The 19198-nt window shown below is 43.9% G+C and overlaps 1 protein-coding gene across 1 annotated transcript; it reads left to right on the top strand.

The window, feature by feature from the left end:
- Positions 1-4836: 4836 nt before the first annotated feature.
- On the top strand, positions 4837-17719 carry LOC120040392 (layilin-like; the record flags this gene model as incomplete). Its single annotated transcript, XM_038985563.1, has 7 exons — positions 4837-4846; positions 5363-5660; positions 12320-12477; positions 14011-14049; positions 17167-17235; positions 17321-17388; positions 17545-17719. Coding segments are annotated over exons 1-7 (817 nt in total), but the record flags the coding sequence as incomplete, so codon positions are not given.
- Between the last annotated feature and the right edge of the window lie 1479 nt (positions 17720-19198).

The following is a 19198-nucleotide window of genomic DNA, read 5'->3' as shown; positions in this document are numbered from 1 at the left end:
CATTGAGGAGACCATTAATTCTGACCAACCTCCCCAACTCCATTTGCAGAAATGCAGCCCCAAATTTGCAAGGAACCTCCACCATGCTTCACTGTTGCCTACAAACACTCATTTGTGTACCGCTCTCCAGCCCTTCGGCGAACAACCTGCCTTCTGCTACAGCCAAATATTTCAAATTTTGACTTATCAGTTCAGAGCATCTGCTGCCATTTTTCGAAACCCCAGTTCCTGTGTTTTCGTGCATAGTTGAGTCGATGGGCTTGTTTCCACGTCGGAGATATGGTCTTTTGGCTGCAGGTCTTCCATGAAGGCCACTTCTGACCAGACTTCTCTGGACAGTAGATGGGTGTTACTGTTTTCTGCCAATTCTGAGCTGATGGCACTTCTGGACATCTTCCGATTGCAAAGGGAAGTAACCATGATGGTGTCTTTCATCTGCTGCAGTAAGTTTCCTTGGCCGACCACTGCGTCTACGGTCCTCAACGTTACCCGTTTCTTTGTGCTTCTTCAAAAGAGCTTGGACAGCACATCTGGAAACCCCTGTCTGCCTTGAAATGTCTGCCTGGGAGAGACCTTGCTGATGCAGTATAACCACCTTGTGTCTTGTTGCTCAGTCTTGACTTTTAGCAGTAAACGGTCCTCAGCAACCTCACCTTGTTAGCTGAGTTTGGCTGTTTCCTCACCCAGTTTTATTCCCCCTACACAGCTGTTTCTGTTTCAGTTAATGACTGTGTTTCAACCTACATATTGAATTGATGATCATTAGCACCTGTTTGGTGTAATTGTTTAATCGTACACCCGACTATAGGCCTAAAAAACCTCTGACTTTGTGCAAGTGTACCTACAGGAATAGATGCTGTTTTGAAGGAAAAAGGGTGGTCACACCAAATATGGATTAGATTTAGATTTCTCTTCTGTTCACTCACTTTGCATTTAATTCATTGATAAATATAATCTATTAACGTGTCTATTTTTGAAAGCATTCTTAATTTACAGCATTTTTTCACACCTGCCTAAAACTTTTGCACAGTACTGTACATTGACTGGTATTGCCATCAGTGAAGAGGCTGGGATTTTGTCTTCTCCAGGGCAACTTGCCTGCGGCAATTTTTTTAATTGGCTTTCTCATTTTTTTATCGGCCAAAAGCCGGCTATCGGAAGCCCTGCCTCACACACACATTTTTTATATGGCCTTGTAAGCGTAACAAGCCTCACTATCCAGACAGTGGTGTTACAGTACGCTGTTAATTAATCCAGACAGTGATTCTGCTGTAGCCTCATCATCCTATACGTTTTGCCAGAGCAGAAATGCTGCATTAAGCTCATCACAGACAGCTATGGTTGACAGTGAGGCTGCTGCAGTATCCTAGAGACTCTTCCTCAGATACAGACAATGGTTGGTTCTCTATAATCAGATATAGACAGTGGTTGCTTCTCTATAATCAGATATAGACAGTGGTTGGTTCTCTATAATCAGATATAGACAGTGGTTGGTTCTCTATAATCAGATATAGACAGTGGTTGGTTCTCTATAATCAGATATAGACAATGGTTGGTTCTCTATAATCAGATATAGACAGTGGTTGGTTCTCTATAATCAGATATAGACAGTGGTTGGTTCTCTATAATCAGATATAGACAGTGGTTGGTTCTCTATAATCAGATATAGACAGTGGTTGGTTCTCTATAATCAGATATAGACAGTGGTTGGTTCTCTATAATCAGATATAGACAATGGTTGGTTCTCTATAATCAGATATAGACAGTGGTTGGTTCTCTATAATCAGATATAGACAGTGGTTGGTTCTCTATAATCAGATATAGACAGTGGTTGGTTCTCTATAATCAGATACAGACAATGGTTGGTTCTCTATAATCAGATATAGACAGTGGTTGGTTCTCTATAATCAGATATAGACAGTGGTTGGTTCTTTATAATCAGATATAGACAGTGGTTGGTTCTCTATAATCAGATACAGACAATGGTTGGTTCTCTATAATCAGATATAGACAGTGGTTGGTTCTCTATAATCAGATATAGACAGTGGTTGGTTCTCTATAATCAGATACAGACAGTGGTTGGTTCTCTATCATCTCTGTTAATTTTAGTCATTTAGCAGACACTCTTATCCAGAGTGATTTACAGTAGTGAGTGTATACAGTACATTTTCATACTGGGCCCTCGTGGGAATCAAACCCACAACCCTGGCGTTACAAGTGCCATGCTCTACCAACTGAGCAACTCTGCCTCAGATACAGATTGTGGTTGGTTCTCAATCATGTATGTTCCTTAGATACAGATAGTGGTTGGTTCTCAATCATGTCTGTTCCTCAGATACAGATAGTGGTTGGTTCTCTAGCATCTCTGTTCCTCAGATACAGACAGTGGTTGGTTCTCTAGCATCTCTGTTCCTCAGATACAGATAGTGGTTGGTTCTCTATCATCTCTGTTCCTCAGATACAGACAGTGGTTGGTTCTCAATCATCTCTGTTCCTCAGATACAGACAGTGGTTGGTTCTCTAGCATCTCTGTTCCTCAGATACAGATAGTGGTTGGTTCTCTATTATCTAAGTTCCTCAGATACAGATAGTGGTTGGTTCTCTAGGATCTCTGTTCCTCAGATACAGATAGTGGTTGGTTCTCTATTATCTAAGTTCCTCAGATACAGACAGTGGTTGGTTCTCTAGCATCTCTGTTCCTCAGATACAGATAGTGGTTGGTTCTCTAGCATCTCTGTTCCTCAGATACAGACAGTGGTTGGTTCTCTAGTATCTAAGTTCCTCAGATACAGACAGTGGTTGGTTCTCTAGCATCTCTGTTCCTCAGATACAGACAGTGGTTGGTTCTCTAGCATCTCTGTTCCTCAGATACAGATAGTGGTTGGTTCTCTAGGATCTCTGTTCCTCAGATACAGACAGTGGTTGGTTCTCTAGGATCTCTGTTCCTCAGATACAGATAGTGGTTGGTTCTCTATTATCTAAGTTCCTCAGATACAGATAGTGGTTGGTTCTCTAGCATCTCTGTTCCTCAGATACAGATAGTGGTTGGTTCTCTAGGATCTCTGTTCCTCAGATACAGATAGTGGTTGGTTCTCTATTATCTAAGTTCCTCAGATACAGACTGTGGTTGGTTCTCTATCATCTCTGTTCCTCAGATACAGACTGTGGTTGGTTCTCTATCATCTCTGTCCCTCAGATACAGACTGTGGTTGGTTCTCTATCATCTCTGTCCCTCAGATACAGACTGTGGTTGGTTCTCTATCATCTCTGTCCCTCAGATACAGACTGTGGTTGGTTCTCTATCATCTCTGTCCCTCAGATACAGACTGTGGTTGGTTCTCTATTATCTAAGTTCCTCAGATACAGACTGTGGTTGGTTCTCTATTATCTAAGTTCCTCAGATACAGACTGTGGTTGGTTCTCTATTATCTAAGTTCCTCAGATACAGACTGTGGTTGGTTCTCTATTATCTAAGTTCCTCAGATACAGACTGTGGTTGGTTCTCTATTATCTAAGTTCCTCAGATACAGACTGTGGTTGGTTCTCTATCATCTCTGTTCCTCAGATACAGACTGTGGTTGGTTCTCTATCATCTCTGTCCCTCAGATACAGATAGTGGTTGGTTCTCTATCATCTCTGTTCCTCAGATACAGACTGTGGTTGGTTCTCTATCATCTCTGTCCCTCAGATACAGACTGTGGTTGGTTCTCTATCATCTCTGTCCCTCAGATACAGATAGTGGTTGGTTCTCTATCATCTCTGTCCCTCAGATACAGATAGTGGTTGGTTCTCTATCATCTCTGTCCCTCAGATACATATAGTGGTTGGTTCTCTATCATCTCTGTCCCTCAGATACAGACTGTGATTGGTTCTCTATCATCTCTGTTCCTCAGATACAGACTGTGATTGGTTCTCTATCATCTCTGTTCCTCAGATACAGACTGTGGTTGGTTCTCTATCATCTCTGTCCCTCAGATACAGACTGTGGTTGGTTCTCTATCATCTCTGTCCCTCAGATACAGACTGTGGTTGGTTCTCTCTCATCTCTGTCCCTCAGATACAGACTGTGGTTGGTTCTCTCTCATCTCTGTCCCTCAGATACAGATAGTGGTTGGTTCTCTCTCATCTCTGTCCCTCAGATACAGATAGTGATTGGTTCTCTATCATCTCTGTCCCTCAGATACAGACTGTGGTTGGTTCTCTATTATCTCTGTTCCTCAGATACAGACTGTGATTGGTTCTCTCTTAGGCTTGTGAGGTACTCCATATATACTGGGTATATCTACGGGATGGTTTTTTAATACCATTGAAACTATTTCTTTGAATTTTTTTAAACAATTAGAATATTTTTTGCTACTTTTTAAGTGTTGTGCAGCATGCGCTAGGTGATCTAATTACAGTATGGAATTCGTAATTAAATGTTTGCCAGCTAGATATCTTGTAGCTATTAAGATAACGGTCTAAAATGTGCAAAAGGTTCTGCAGTTGTGGATTTGGTTTGCTAATTTACAGCGTCGTAGCTATTTAGCTATCTTCCAAAATCAAGCATTCGCTTGGTAACAGCAGATAATCCCCTCCTGGATCAGGAGCCTTCATGTCTAATATTAGTTATGTGCAGCAAAATGTGAGTAGCATTTTTGAGTTAATTGTATACTTGTATAGTTTAGGTCAGACACTATAAAATGTTCACAATACACACATTAGCATTTAGGTAGCATTCTCTATGGGATTATACATGCACTTGTTAGCATTGCTAACCTTTGGATTCCAGATGATCAGTGGGGTTTTAAAACAGCACCCCTTGTGTCCAGTGCCGGTAGTACTGAATATCCCGGTATGGCACAAGGTCGGTATGAAGATATGACAATCTGGGTACCGCCCTAGCCCAGTCTCTCTCATCTACATCAGAATGTTGTTGATGTTATTATATTGGAAGGCTGTGTAAGTGATGTCACTGTGGATGGGGTTTCATTTAACACAGAAATATAACATAAAATAACATGACATTAACTGGCCCCTCTCTCTCTCTGTCTGTCTGTCTGTCTGTCTGTCTGTCTGTCTGTCTGTCTGTCTGTCTGTCTGTCTGTCTGTCTGTCTGTCTGTCTGTCTGTCTGTCTGTCTGTCTGTCTGTCTGTCTGTCTGTCTGTCTGTCTGCCTGCCTGCCTGTCTGTCTGTCTGTCTGCCTTACTGTGTGTCTGTCCCTCCATAGCGGAGTTGTTTGAAGTCAGAGGTGAGGTGCACTTTTGTTTATTAACCAGTATGAATAAAAAATGGCTGGCCCAGTTTAGCTAGTTATTACTAGTGTAAATTTCCCCATCGATGTACGTAGCATTAGTAACAGTGTGTGTGTGTGCGTGTGTAGGCCAGCGTGTGTGTAGGGTGGATCGGGGCCGGCCCTGCTATAAGCTGGCGTATTTTTCTGACCCTGGACGGCGGCTCAGCTTCCTGGAGGCGAAGCTAGCGTGTCACCGTGACGGAGGGGAGCTGCTGAGCGTTGAGTCACCGGCCGAGCAGCGAATCATAGAGCAGCTAGTCACGGAGCTCCGTCCTTCCGACGGAGACTTCTGGATTGGCCTACGTCGTAACCATGGTGACACGGAAAACGTCGACGACTGTCCCTCACAGTACTACTGGACCGACGGGAGCCACGCCTCCTTCAGGTGGGTCTGCTCTAAGCCACACCTCCTTCAGGTGGGTTTACTTTAAGCCCCGCCTCCTTCAGGTGGGTCTACTTTAAACCATGCCTCCTTCAGGTGGGGCTGCTCTAAGCCCCGCCTCTTTCAGGTGGGGCTGCTCTAAGCCCCGCCTCTTTCAGGTGGGGCTGCTCTAAGCCACACCTCCTTCAGGTGGGTCTGCTTTAAGCCCCGCCTCCTTCAGGTGGGGCTGCTCTAAGTCCCGCCTCCTTCAGCTGGGTCTGCTTTAAGCCCCCTCAAAGCACACACATCCCTGGGTCGCTCCTCTTTTCAGTTCGCTGCAGCCAGCGACTGGAACGAGCTGCAACAAACACTCAAACTGGACAGTTTTATCTCCATCTCTTCATTCAAAGACTCAATCATGGACACTCTTACTGACAGTTGTGGCTGCTTTGTGTGATGTATTGTTGTCTCTACATTCTTGCCCTTTGTGCTGTTGTCTGTGCCCAATAATGCCTCATTGCCTGCATCCGTAATGGGTCAGCGGTCAAACGACCTCCACTCATCACTATCAAACGCTCCCTGAAACACTTCAGCGAGCAGGCCTTTCTAATCGACCTGGCCGGTGTATCCTGGAAGGATATTGATCTCATCCCGTCAGTAGAGGATGCCTGGTTAGTTTTTTTAAATGCCTTCCTCACCATCTTAAATAAGCATGCCCCATTCAAGAAATTTAGAACCAGGAACAGATATAGCCCTTTGTTCTCTCCAGACTTGACTGCCCTTAACCAACACATCGAACAGCCCCCGTGATATGCAACTTTTCAGGGAAGCTAGAAACCAATATACACAGGCAGTTAGAAAACCCAAGGTTAGCTTTTTCAAGCAGAAATTTGCTTCCTACAACACAAACTCAAAAAAGTTCTGGGACACTGTAAAGTCCATGAAGAATAAGAACATCTCCTCCCAGCTGCCCACTGCACTGAAGATAGGAAACACTGTCACCACCGATAAATCCAATATAATTGAGAATTTCAATAAGCATTTTTCTACGACTGGTCATGCTTTCCACCTGGCTACCCCTACCCCGGTCAACAGCACTGCACCCCCCACAGCAACTTGCCCAAGCCTTCCCCATTTCTCCTTCTCCCAAATCCAGTCAGCTGATGTTCTGGAAGAGCTGCAAAATCTGGACCCCTACAAATCAGCCGGGCTAGACAATCTGGACCCTTTCTTTCTAAAATTATCTGCCGAAATTGTTGCAACCCCTCTTCAAAGGGGGGGACACTCTTGACCCAAAATGCTACAGACCTATATCTATCCTACCCTGCCTTTCTAAGGTATTCGAAAGCCAAGTTAACAAACAGATTACCGACCATTTCGAATCCCACCATACCTTCTCCGCTATGCAATCTGGTTTCAGAGCTGGTCATGGGTGCACCTCAGCCACGCTCAAGATCTAAAACGATATCCTAACCGCCATCGATAAGAAACAATACTGTGCAGCCGTATTCATTGACCTGGCCAAGGCTTTCGACTCTGTCAATCACCACATCCTCATCGGCAGACTCGATAGCCTTGGATTCTCAAATGATTGCCTCGCTTGGTTCACCAACTACTTCTCAGATAGAGTTCAGTGTGTCAAATCGGAGGGCCTGTTGTCTGGACCTCTGGCAGTCTCTATGGGGGTGTCACAGGGTTCAATTCTCTGGCCGACTCTCTTCTCTGTATACATCAATGATGTCGCTCTTGCTGCTGGTGTGTCTCTGATCCACCTCTACGCAGACGACACCATTCTGTATACTTCTGGCCCTTCTTTGGACACTGTGTTAACTAACCTTCAGACGAGCTTCAATGCCATACAACTCTCCTTCCGTGGCCTCCAATTGCTCTTAAATACAAGTAAAACTAAATGTATGCTCTTCAACCGATCGCTGCCCAAACCTCCCCGCCCGTCCAACATCACTACTCTGGACGGCTCTGACTTAGAATATGTGGACAACTACAAATACCTAGGTGTCTGGTTAGACTGTAAACTCTCCTTCCAGACTCATATCAAACATCTCCAAACATCTCTCATATCAAACACTTATCTCCCTCACTAGCTTTAAGCACCAGCTGTCAGAGCAGCTCACAGATTACTGCACCTGTACATAGCCCATCTGTAATTTAGCCCAAACAACTACCTCTCCCCCTACTGTATCTATTTATTTATTTAGCTCCTTTGCACCCCATTATTTCTATCTCTACTTTGCACATTCTTCCACTGCAAATCTACCATTCCAGTGTTTTACTTGCTATATTGTATTTACTTCGCCACCATGGCCTTTTTTTTGCTTTTACCTCCCTTATCTCACCTCATTTGCTCACATTGTATATAGACTTATTTTTATACTGTATTATTGACTGTATGTTTGTTTTACTCCATGTGTAACTCTGTGTTGTTGTATGTGTCGAACTGCTTTGCTTTATCTTGACCAGGTCGCAATTGTAAATGAGAACTTGTTCTCAACTAGCCTACCTGGTTAAATAAAGGTGAAATAAAATAAAAATAATGTTTGTACCATGTTTTGTGCTGCTACCATGTTGAGCTGCTGCAATGTTGTGTTGCTACCATGTTGTTTTGCTACCATGTTGTTGTCATGTTGTGATGCTACCATGCTGTGTTGTCATGTTGTGTTGCTACCATGCTGTTGTCATGTTGTGTTGCTACCATGCTGTGTTGTCATGTTGTGTTGCTACCATGCTGTGTTGTCATGTTGTGTTGCTACCATGTTGTGTTGTCATGTTGTGTTGCTACCATGCTGTTGTCATGTTGTGTTGCTACCATGTTGTTGTTATGTTGTGTTGCTACCATGCTGTGTTGTCATGTTGTGTTGCTACCATGTTGTTGTCATGTTGTGTTGCTACCATGTTGTTGTCATGTTGTGTTGCTACCATGTTGTGTTGCTACCATGTTGTTGTCATGTTGTGTTGCTACCATGTTGTTGTCATGTTGTGTTGCTACCATGCTGTTGTCATGTTGTGTTGCTACCATGCTGTTGTCATGTTGTGATGCTACCATGCTGTTGTCATGTTGTGTTGCTACCATGCTGTTGTCATGTTGTGTTTCTACCATGCTGTGTTGTCATGTTGTGTTGCTACCATGTTGTGTTGTCATGTTGTGTTGCTACCATGCTGTTGTCATGTTGTGTTTCTACCATGCTGTGTTGTCATGTTGTGTTGCTACCATGCTGTTGTCATGTTGTGATGCTACCATGCTGTTGTCATGTTGTGTTGCTACCATGCTGTTGTCATGTTGTGTTGCTACCATGCTGTTGTCATGTTGTGTTGCTGCCATGCTGTTGTCATGTTGTGTTGCTACCATGTTGTTGTCATGTTGTGTTGCTACCATGCTGTGTTGCTACCATGTTGTTGTCATGTTGTGTTGCTACCATGCTGTGTTGCTACCATGCTGTTGTCATGCTGTGTTGCTACCATGCTGTTGTCATGTTGTGTTGCTACCATGCTGTTGTCATGTTGTGTTGCTACCATGCTGTTGTCATGTTGTGTTTCTACCATGCTGTTGTCATGTTGTGTTGCTACCATGCTGTGTTGCTACCATGCTGTTGTCATGCTGTGTTGCTACCATGCTGTTGTCATGCTGTGTTGCTACCATGCTGTTGTCATGTTGTGTTGCTACCATGCTGTTGTCATGTTGTGTTGCTACCATGTTGTTGTTATGTTGTGTTGCTACCATGCTGTTGTCATGTTGTGTTGCTACCATGCTGTTGTCATGTTGTGTTGCTACCATGCTGTTGTCATGTTGTGTTGCTACCATGCTGTTGTCATGTTGTGTTTCTACCATGCTGTGTTGTCATGTTGTGTTGCTACCATGTTGTGTTGTCATGTTGTGTTGCTACCATGCTGTTGTCATGTTGTGTTGCTACCATGCTGTTGTCATGTTGTGTTGCTACCATGTTGTTGTCATGTTGTGTTGCTACCATGCTGTTGTCATGTTGTGTTGCTACCATGCTGTTGTCATGTTGTGTTGCTACCATGCTGTTGTCATGTTGTGTTTCTACCATGCTGTGTTGTCATGTTGTGTTGCTACCATGTTGTTGTCATGTTGTGTTGCTACCATGTTGTTGTCATGTTGTGTTGCTACCATGCTGTTGTCATGTTGTGTTGCTACCATGCTGTTGTCATGTTGTGTTGCTACCATGCTGTTGTCATGTTGTGTTGCTACCATGTTGTGTTGTCATGTTGTGTTGCTACCATGCTGTGTTGTCATGTTGTGTTGCTGCCATGTTACGTTGTCATGTTGTGTTGCTACCATGCTGTGTTGTCATGTTGTGTTGCTGCCATGCTGTGTTGTCATGTTGTGTTGCTGCCATGTTACGTTGTTGTCTTAGGTCTCTCTTTATGTAGTGTTGTGGTGTCTCTCTTGTCGTGATGTGTGTTTTGTCCTATATTTAGATTTTTAATGCCAGCCCCGTCCCCGCAGGAGATCTTTTGCCTTCTGGTAGGCCGTCATTGTAAATAATAATGTGTTCTTAACTGACTTGACTAGTTAAATAAAGGTTAAATAAAAAATACAATTAAACTTCACTTCCTTCACGTGAGTCTGCTATTAGCCACGCCTCCATCGGCTGGGTCTGCTTTAAGCCACGCCTCCATCGGCTGGGTCGGCGTTAAGCCACGCCTCCTCTGCTTACATGGAATAGTTAATATAATAAAAGATAGCGGTGTGTAACTTTACGTTTGTGTGTTACTGTCTGTTACTGTGTGTTACTGTGTGTTACTGTGTGTTACTGTGTGTTACTGTGTGTTACTGTGTGTTACTGTGTGTTACTGTGTGTTACTGTCTGTTACTGTCTGTTACTGTGTGTTACTGTCTGTTACTGTCTGTTACTGTCTGTTACTGTGTGTTACTGTGTGTATTACTGTCTGTTACTGTGTGTTACTGTGTGTTACTGTCTGTTACTGTGTGTTACTGTCTGTTACTGTGTGTTACTGTGTGTTACTGTGTGTTACTGTGTGTTACTGTGTGTTACTGTGTGTTACTGTGTGTTACTGTGTGTTACTGTGTGTTACTGTGTGTTACTGTGTGTTACTGTGTGTTACTGTGTGTTACTGTGTGTTACTGTGTGTTACTGTGTGTTACTGTGTGTTACTGTGTGTTACTGTGTGTTACTGTCTGTTACTGTGTGTATTACTGTGTGTTACTGTCTGTTACTGTCTGTTACTGTCTGTTACTGTGTGTTACTGTCTGTTACTGTCTGTTACTGTGTGTTACTGTGTGTTACTGTCTGTTACTGTGTGTTACTGTGTGTTACTGTCTGTTACTGTCTGTTACTGTGTGTATTACTGTGTGTTACTGTCTGTTACTGTCTGTTACTGTGTGTTACTGTGTGTTACTGTGTGTTACTGTGTGTTACTGTGTGTTACTGTGTGTTACTGTGTGTTACTGTGTGTTACTGTGTGTTACTGTGTGTTACTGTCTGTTACTGTGTGTTACTGTGTGTTACTGTGTATTACTGTCTGTTACTGTCTGTTACTGTGTGTTACTGTGTGTTACTGTGTGTTACTGTGTGTTACTGTCTGTTACTGTCTGTTACTGTGTATTACTGTCTGTTACTGTCTGTTACTGTGTGTTACTGTGTGTTACTGTGTGTTACTGTGTGTTACTGTCTGTTACTGTCTGTTACTGTGTATTACTGTCTGTTACTGTGTGTTACTGTGTGTTACTGTGTATTACTGTCTGTTACTGTGTGTTACTGTGTGTTACTGTGTGTTACTGTGTGTTACTGTCTGTTACTGTCTGTTACTGTGTATTACTGTCTGTTACTGTGTGTTACTGTGTGTTACTGTGTGTTACTGTCTGTTACTGTCTGTTACTGTGTGTTACTGTGTGTGTTACTGTCTGTTACTGTGTGTTACTGTCTGTTACTGTCTGTTACTGTGTGTTACTGTCTGTTACTGTCTGTTACTGTGTGTTACTGTGTGTGTTACTGTCTGTTACTGTGTATTACTGTCTGTTACTGTGTGTTACTGTGTGTTACTGTCTGTTACTGTCTGTTACTGTGTGTTACGGTGTGTTACTGTCTGTTACTGTGTGTTACTGTCTGTTACTGTGTGTTACTGTGTGTTACTGTGTGTTACTGTCTGTTACTGTCTGTTACTGTCTGTTACTGTGTGTTACTGTCTGTTACTGTCTGTTACTGTCTGTTACTGTGTGTTACTGTGTGTTACTGTGTGTTACTGTGTGTTACTGTCTGTTACTGTCTGTTACTGTGTATTACTGTCTGTTACTGTGTGTTACTGTGTGTTACTGTGTGTTACTGTCTGTTACTGTCTGTTACTGTGTGTTACTGTGTGTGTTACTGTCTGTTACTGTGTGTTACTGTCTGTTACTGTCTGTTACTGTGTGTTACTGTCTGTTACTGTCTGTTACTGTGTGTTACTGTGTGTGTTACTGTCTGTTACTGTGTATTACTGTCTGTTACTGTGTGTTACTGTGTGTTACTGTGTGTTACTGTGTGTTACTGTGTGTTACTGTGTGTTACTGTGTGTTACTGTGTGTTACTGTGTGTTACTGTGTGTTACTGTGTGTTACTGTGTGTTACGGTGTGTTACTGTGTGTTACGGTGTGTTACGGTGTGTGTTACTGTGTGTGTTTGTTCCTGTGTGTGTGTGTGTGTTAGGAACTGGCACTGGGACGAGCCGTCCTGTGGTTACGAGGTGTGTGTGGTGATGTACCACCAACCGTCCGCCCCGCCCGGCCTCGGAGGACTCTACATGTTCCAATGGAACGATGATAACTGTGACACCAAGAACAATTTCATCTGCAAGTACACTGCAGGTACACACACACACACACACACACACACACACACACACACACACACACACACACACACACACACACACACACACACACACACACACACACACACACACACACACACACACACACACTCAAATCAAATGTATTTACTGTATATAGCCCTTCTTACATCAGCTGATATCTCAAAGTGCTGTACAGAAACCCAGCCTAAAACCCCAAACAGCAAGCAATGCAGGTGTAGAAGCACACACACACGGATGATAGTACACAGCAGTTACCCCTCAGAGCCTGGTTCCTCTCTACCCAGTACAGCCAGTAGAGGACTGGTCACCCCTCAGAGCCTGGTTCCTCTGGTCTACCCAGTACAGCCAGTAGAGGACTGGTCACCCCTCAGAGCCTGGTTCCTCTCTACCCAGTACAGCCAGTAGAGGACTGGTCACCCCTCAGAGCCTGGTTCCTCTCTACCCAGTACAGACAGTAGAGGACTGGTCACCCCTCAGAACCTGGTTCCTCTCTACCCAGTACAGCCAGTAGAGGACTGGTCACCCCTCAGAACCTGGTTCCTCTCTACCCAGTACAGCCAGTAGAGGACTGGTTACCCCTCAGAGCCTGGTTCCTCTCTACCCAGTACAGCCAGTAGAAGACTGGTCACCCCTCAGAGCCTGGTTCCTCTCTACCCAGTACAGCCAGTAGAAGACTGGTCACCCCTCAGAGCCTGGTTCCTCTCTACCCAGTACAGCCAGAAAAAGACTGGTCACCCCTCAGAGCCTGGTTCCTCTCTACCCAGTACAGCCAGTAGAGGACTGGTCACCCCTCAGAGCCTGGTTCCTCTGGTCTACCCAGTACAGCCAGTAGAGGACTGGTCACCCCTCAGAGCCTGGTTATCTCTTTGCAGTACAGCCAGTAGAGGACTGGTCACCCCTCAGAGCCTGGTTCCTCTGGTCTACCAGTACAGCCAGTAGAGGACTGGTCACCCCTCAGAGCCTGGTTCCTCCCTACCCAGTACAGCCAGTAGAGGACTGGTCACCCCTCAGAGCCTGGTTCCTCTGGTCTACCCAGTACAGCCAGTAGAGGACTGGTCACCCCTCAGAGCCTGGTTCCTCCCTACCCAGTACAGCCAGTAGAGGACTGGTCACCCCTCAGAGCCTGGTTCCTCTGGTCTACCCAGTACAGCCAGTAGAGGACTGGTCACCCCTCAGAGCCTGGTTATCTCTTTGCAGTACAGCCAGTAGAGGACTGGTCACCCCTCAGAGCCTGGTTCCTCTGGTCTACCAGTACAGCCAGTAGAGGACTGGTCACCCCTCAGAGCCTGGTTCCTCTGGTCTACCCAGTACAGCCAGTAGAGGACTTGCCATCCCTCAGAGCCTGGTTCCTCTCTTGGTTTCTTCCTAGGTTCCTTCCTTTCTAGGGAGTTTTTCCAGAGCCACCGTGCTTCTACATCTGTATTGCCTGCTGTTTGGGGTTTTAGGTTGGGTTGTTGTATAGCAATTTGTGACATCTGCTCATGTAAAAAGGGCTTTATAACTGATTGATTGTGTTGTGTTCCAGAGAAGGCTCCTGAACCCTCCCCCAACACTGCACACCCAGGTAACAACACTACTTATAGTGTCTGAATATTCATGGTATTAATGAGGTCTGAATATTCATGGTATTAATGAGGTCTGAATATTCATGGTATTAATGAGGTCTGAATATTAATAGGTACACTACATGACCAAAAGTATGTGGACATCTGCTCGTCGAACATCTCATTGCAAAATCATGGGCATTAATATGGAGTTGGTCCCCCTTTGCTGCTATAACAGCCTCCACTCTTCTGGGAAGACTTTTCACTAGATGTTGGATCATTGCTGCTATAACAGCCTCCACTCTTCTGGGAAGGCTTTCCACTAGATGTTGGATCATTGCTGCTATAACAGCCTCCTCTCTTCTGGGAAGGCTTTCCACTAGGTGTTGGATCATTGCTGCTATAACAGCCTCCTCTCTTCTGGGAAGGCTTTCCACTAGATGTTGGATCATTGCTGCTATAACAGCCTCCACTCTTCTGGGAAGGCTTTCCACTAGATGTTGGATCATTGCTGCTATAACAGCCTCCACTCTTCTGGGAAGGCTTTCCACTAGATGTTGGAACATTGCTGCTATAACAGCCTCCACTCTTCTGGGAAGACTTTCCACTAGATGATGGAACATTGCTGCTATAACAGCCTCCACTCTTCTGGGAAGGCTTTCCACTAGATGTTGGATCATTGCTGCTATAACAGCCTCCACTCTTCTGGGAAGGCTTTCCACTAGATGTTGGAACATTGCTGCTATAACAGCCTCCACTCTTCTGGGAAGACTTTCCACTAGATGATGGAACATTGCTGCTATAACAGCCTCCACTCTTCTGGGAAGGCTTTCCACTAGATGTTGGAACATTGCTGCTATAACAGCCTCCATTCTTCTGGGAAGGTTTTCCACTAGATGTTGGAACATTGCTGCGGGGACTTGCTTCCATTCAGCCACAAGAGCATTAGTGAGGTCAGGCACTGATGTTGGGCGATTAGGCCTGGCTCGCAGTCGGCGTTCCAATTCATCACAAAGGTGTTCGCTGGGGTTGAGGTCAGGGCTCTGTGCAGGCCAGTCACGTTTTTTCACACCGATCTTGACAAATTATTTCTGTATGGACCTCGCTTTGTGCACGGGGGCATTGTCATGCTGAAGCAAGAAACTGTTGCCACAAAGTCGTCTAGAATGTCATTGCTGTAGAATTACAATTTCACTGAAACTAAGGGTCCAGAAACATGAAAAACAGCTCCACACCATTATGTCTATAGATAGACATAACTAAATGACTATGAGTATAGATATATATAACTAAATGACTGTGTATATATGAGTATAGATAGATATAACTAAATGACTATGTATATATGAGTATAGATAGATATAACTAAATGACTATGTATATATGAGTGTAGATAGATATAACTAAATTACTATGTATATACTGTTGAATTCGGAAACTTTACATACACTTAGATTGGAGTCATTAAAACAAATTTTTTCAACCACTCCACAAATTTCTTGTTAACAAACTATAGTTTTGTCAAGTCGGTTAGGACATCTACTTTGTGCATGACACAAGTAATTTGTCCAGCAATTGTTTACAGACAGATTATTTCACTTATAATTCACTGTATCACAATGGTCAGAAGTGTACAAGTTTACATACACTAAGTTGACTGTGCCTTTAAACAGCTTGGAAAATTCCAGAAAATTATGTCATGTCTTTAGAAGCTTCTGATAGGCTACATCATTTGAGTCAATTAGGTGTGTACCTGTGGATGTATTTCAAGGCCTATCTTCAAACTCAGTGCCTCTTTGCTTGACATCATGGGAAAATCAAAAGAAATCAGCCAAGACCTACAAAAAAATTGTAGACCTCCAGAAGTCTGGTTCATCCTTGGGAGCAATTTCCAAACACCTGAAGGTACCACGTTCATCTGTACAAACAATAGTACACAAGTATAAACACCATGGGACCACGCAGCCGTCATACCGCTCAGGAAGGAGACTCGTTCTGTCTCCTAAAGATGAATGTACTTTGGTGAGAAAAGTGCAAATCAATCCCAGAACAACAGCAAAGGACCTTGTGAAGATTCTGGAGGAAACAGGTACAAAAGTATCTATATCCACAATAAAACGAGTCCTATATCAACATAACCTGAAAGGCCGCTCAGCAAGGAAGAAGCCACTGCTCCAAAACCGCCATAAAAAAGCCAGACTACGGTTTGCAACTGCACATGGGGACAAAGATCGTACTTTTTGGAGAAATGTCATCTGGTCTGATGAAACAAAAAATGAACTGTTTGGCCATAATGACCATCATTATGTTTGGAGGAAAAAGGTGGACGCTTGCAAGCCGAAGAACACCATCCCAACCGTGAAGCACGGGGGTGGCAGCATCATGCTGTAGGGGTGCTTAGCTGCAGGAGGGGACTGGTGCACTTCACAAAATAGATGGCGTCATGAGGAAGGAAAATTATGTGGATATATTGAAGCAACATCTCAAGACATCAGTCAGGAAGTTAAAGCTTGGTTGCAAATGGGTCTTCCAAATGAACAATGACCCCAAGCATACTTCCAAAGTTGTGGCAAAATGGCTTAAGGACAACAAAGTCAAGATATTGGAGTGGCCATCACAAAGCCCTGACCTCAATCCCATAGACAATTTGTGGGCAGAACTGAAAAAGCGTGTGCGAGCAAGAAGGCCTACAAACCTGACTCAGTTTCACCAGCTCTGTCAGGAGGAATGGGTCAAAATTCACCCAACTTATTGTGGGAAGCTTGTGGAAGGCTACGAGAAACATTTGAACCAATTTAAACAATTTAAAGGCAATGCTACCGAATACTTATTGAGTGTATGTAAACTTCTGACCCACTGGGAATGTGATGAAAGAAATAAAAGCCGAAATAAATCATTCTCTCTACTACATTTATCCTAAATGACCTAAGACAGGGAACTTTTACTAGGTCTAAATGTCCAGTATTGTGAAAAACTGAGTTTAAATGTATTTGGCTAAGCTGTATGTAAACTTCCAACTTCAACTTTATGAGTATAGATAGATATAACTAAATGACTATGTATAGATAGATATAACTAAATGACTATGTATAGATAGATTCAGCTAAATTAATGAACATTAATGTTCCTGACTACAGAGGCTCCTCCCCTGTCTCTGTCACCACTGCCCACGACCTTTGACACTGAAGAGAAGAGACAGACCCCAGGTACCCTGACCTCTAACCTCAACCCTCAACTTCTTACCGTGGGTGTTTTTGTTGCATGTCTCTGAACTGTGTGTGTCTGTTTCAGCTCTGAACATGGTTTACATAGTTCTGCCCACCATCCCGTTGTTGATGGTGTTACTAATAGCAACTGTGGTCTTCTGCTTCAAGCTGCTGGCTCGACGGTGAGGAGCAAGTACTAACTAGCATGAGATAGACTGGTAGTATGGATGGCATTCATACTACCAGATTGAGAATAATGCATTGACTGATTTAGTGACTGTCTATATAGTTTATTCCAGATGCTCATAGTTTGTCTCTGTGTGTAGAAGGAAGCGGCGTGAGCAGCAGACAGAGGTGTGTCCTAGCGACCCAGGGTCCTGTCCAAGCCAAGCCCAGCCGCCTGACGTCTACAACGTGATTCGCTCCCAGCAGGAGGCCGACCTGGCTGGGACACGCCCCCACACCAAGAACACTTCCTTCTTAGGTAAAAATATGTTGTTGTACAGGGTCAGTGTAATGTGTTGTTGTACAGGGTCAGTGTAATGTGTTGTTTTACAGGGTCAGTGTAATGTGTTGTTGTACTGGGTCAGTGTAATGTGTTGTTTTAATAGAAGTAGAAGTACGATAGCTGCAGTGAAATGTGTTGTTTTACAGGGTCAGCCATAGAAGTACGATAGCTGCAGTGAAATGTGTTGTTGTACAGGGTCAGCCATAGAAGTACGATAGCTGCAGTGTAATGTGTTGTTTTACAGGGTCAGCCATAGAAGTACGATAGCTGCAGTGAAATGTGTTGTTTTACAGGGTCAGCCGTAGTAGTACGATAGCTGCAGTGTAATGTGTTGTTGTACAGGGTCAGTGTAATGTGTTGTTGTACAGGGTCAGCCATAGAAGTACGATAGGTGCAGTGAAATGTGTTGTTTTACAGGGTCAGCCATAGTAGTACGATAGCTGCAGTGAAATGTGTTGTTTTACAGGGTCAGTGAAATGTGTTGTTTTACAGGGTCAGCCATAGAAGTACGATAGCTGCAGTGTAATGTGTTGTTTTACAGGGTCAGCCATAGAAGTACGATAACTGCAGTGAAATGTGTTGTTTTACAGGGTCAGCCATAGAAGTACGATAGCTGCAGTGTAATGTGTTGTTTTACAGGGTCAGCCATAGAAGTACGATAGCTGCAGTGTAATGTGTTGTTTTACAGGGTCAGCCATAGAAGTACGATAGCTGCAGTGAAATGTGTTGTTTTACAGGGTCAGCCATAGAAGTACGATAGCTGCAGTATAATGTGTTGTTTTACAGGGTCAGCCATAGAAGTACGACAGCTGCAGTGAAATGTGTTGTTTTACAGGGTCAGCATAGAAGTACGATAGCTGCAGTGAAATGTGTTGTTTTACAGGGTCAGCACTAGAAGTACGATAGCTGCAGTGAAATGTGTTGTTTTACAGGGTCAGCCATAGAAGTACGATAGCTGCAGTGTAATGTGTTGTTTTACAGGGTCCGCCATAGAAGTACGATAACTGCAGTGAAATGTGTTGTTTTACAGGGTCAGTGTAATGTGTTGTTGTACAGGGTCAGCCATAGAAGTACGATAGCTGCAGTGTAATGTGTTGTTTTACAGGGTCAGCCATAGAAGTACGATAGCTGCAGTGAAATGTGTTGTTTTACAGGGTCAGTGTAATGTGTTGTTTTACAGGGTCAGCCATAGAAGTACGATAGCTGCAGTGAAATGTGTTGTTTTACAGGGTCAGTGTAATGTGTTGTTTTACAGGGTCAGCCATAGAAGTACGATAGCTGCAGTGAAATGTGTTGTTGTACAGGGTCAGCCATAGAAGTACGATAGCTGCAGTGAAATGTGTTGTTTTACAGGGTCAGCCATAGAAGTACGATAGCTGCAGTGAAATGTGTTGTTTTACAGGGTCAGCCATAGAAGTACGATAGCTGCAGTGTAATGTGTTGTTTTACAGGGTC

Source organism: Salvelinus namaycush, unplaced genomic scaffold (genome assembly GCF_016432855.1).
Source record: "Salvelinus namaycush isolate Seneca unplaced genomic scaffold, SaNama_1.0 Scaffold3486, whole genome shotgun sequence".
In the NCBI taxonomy this organism is placed as follows: Eukaryota; Metazoa; Chordata; class Actinopteri; order Salmoniformes; family Salmonidae; genus Salvelinus; species Salvelinus namaycush.
This window is presented reverse-complemented; position numbering and strand designations above follow the sequence as displayed.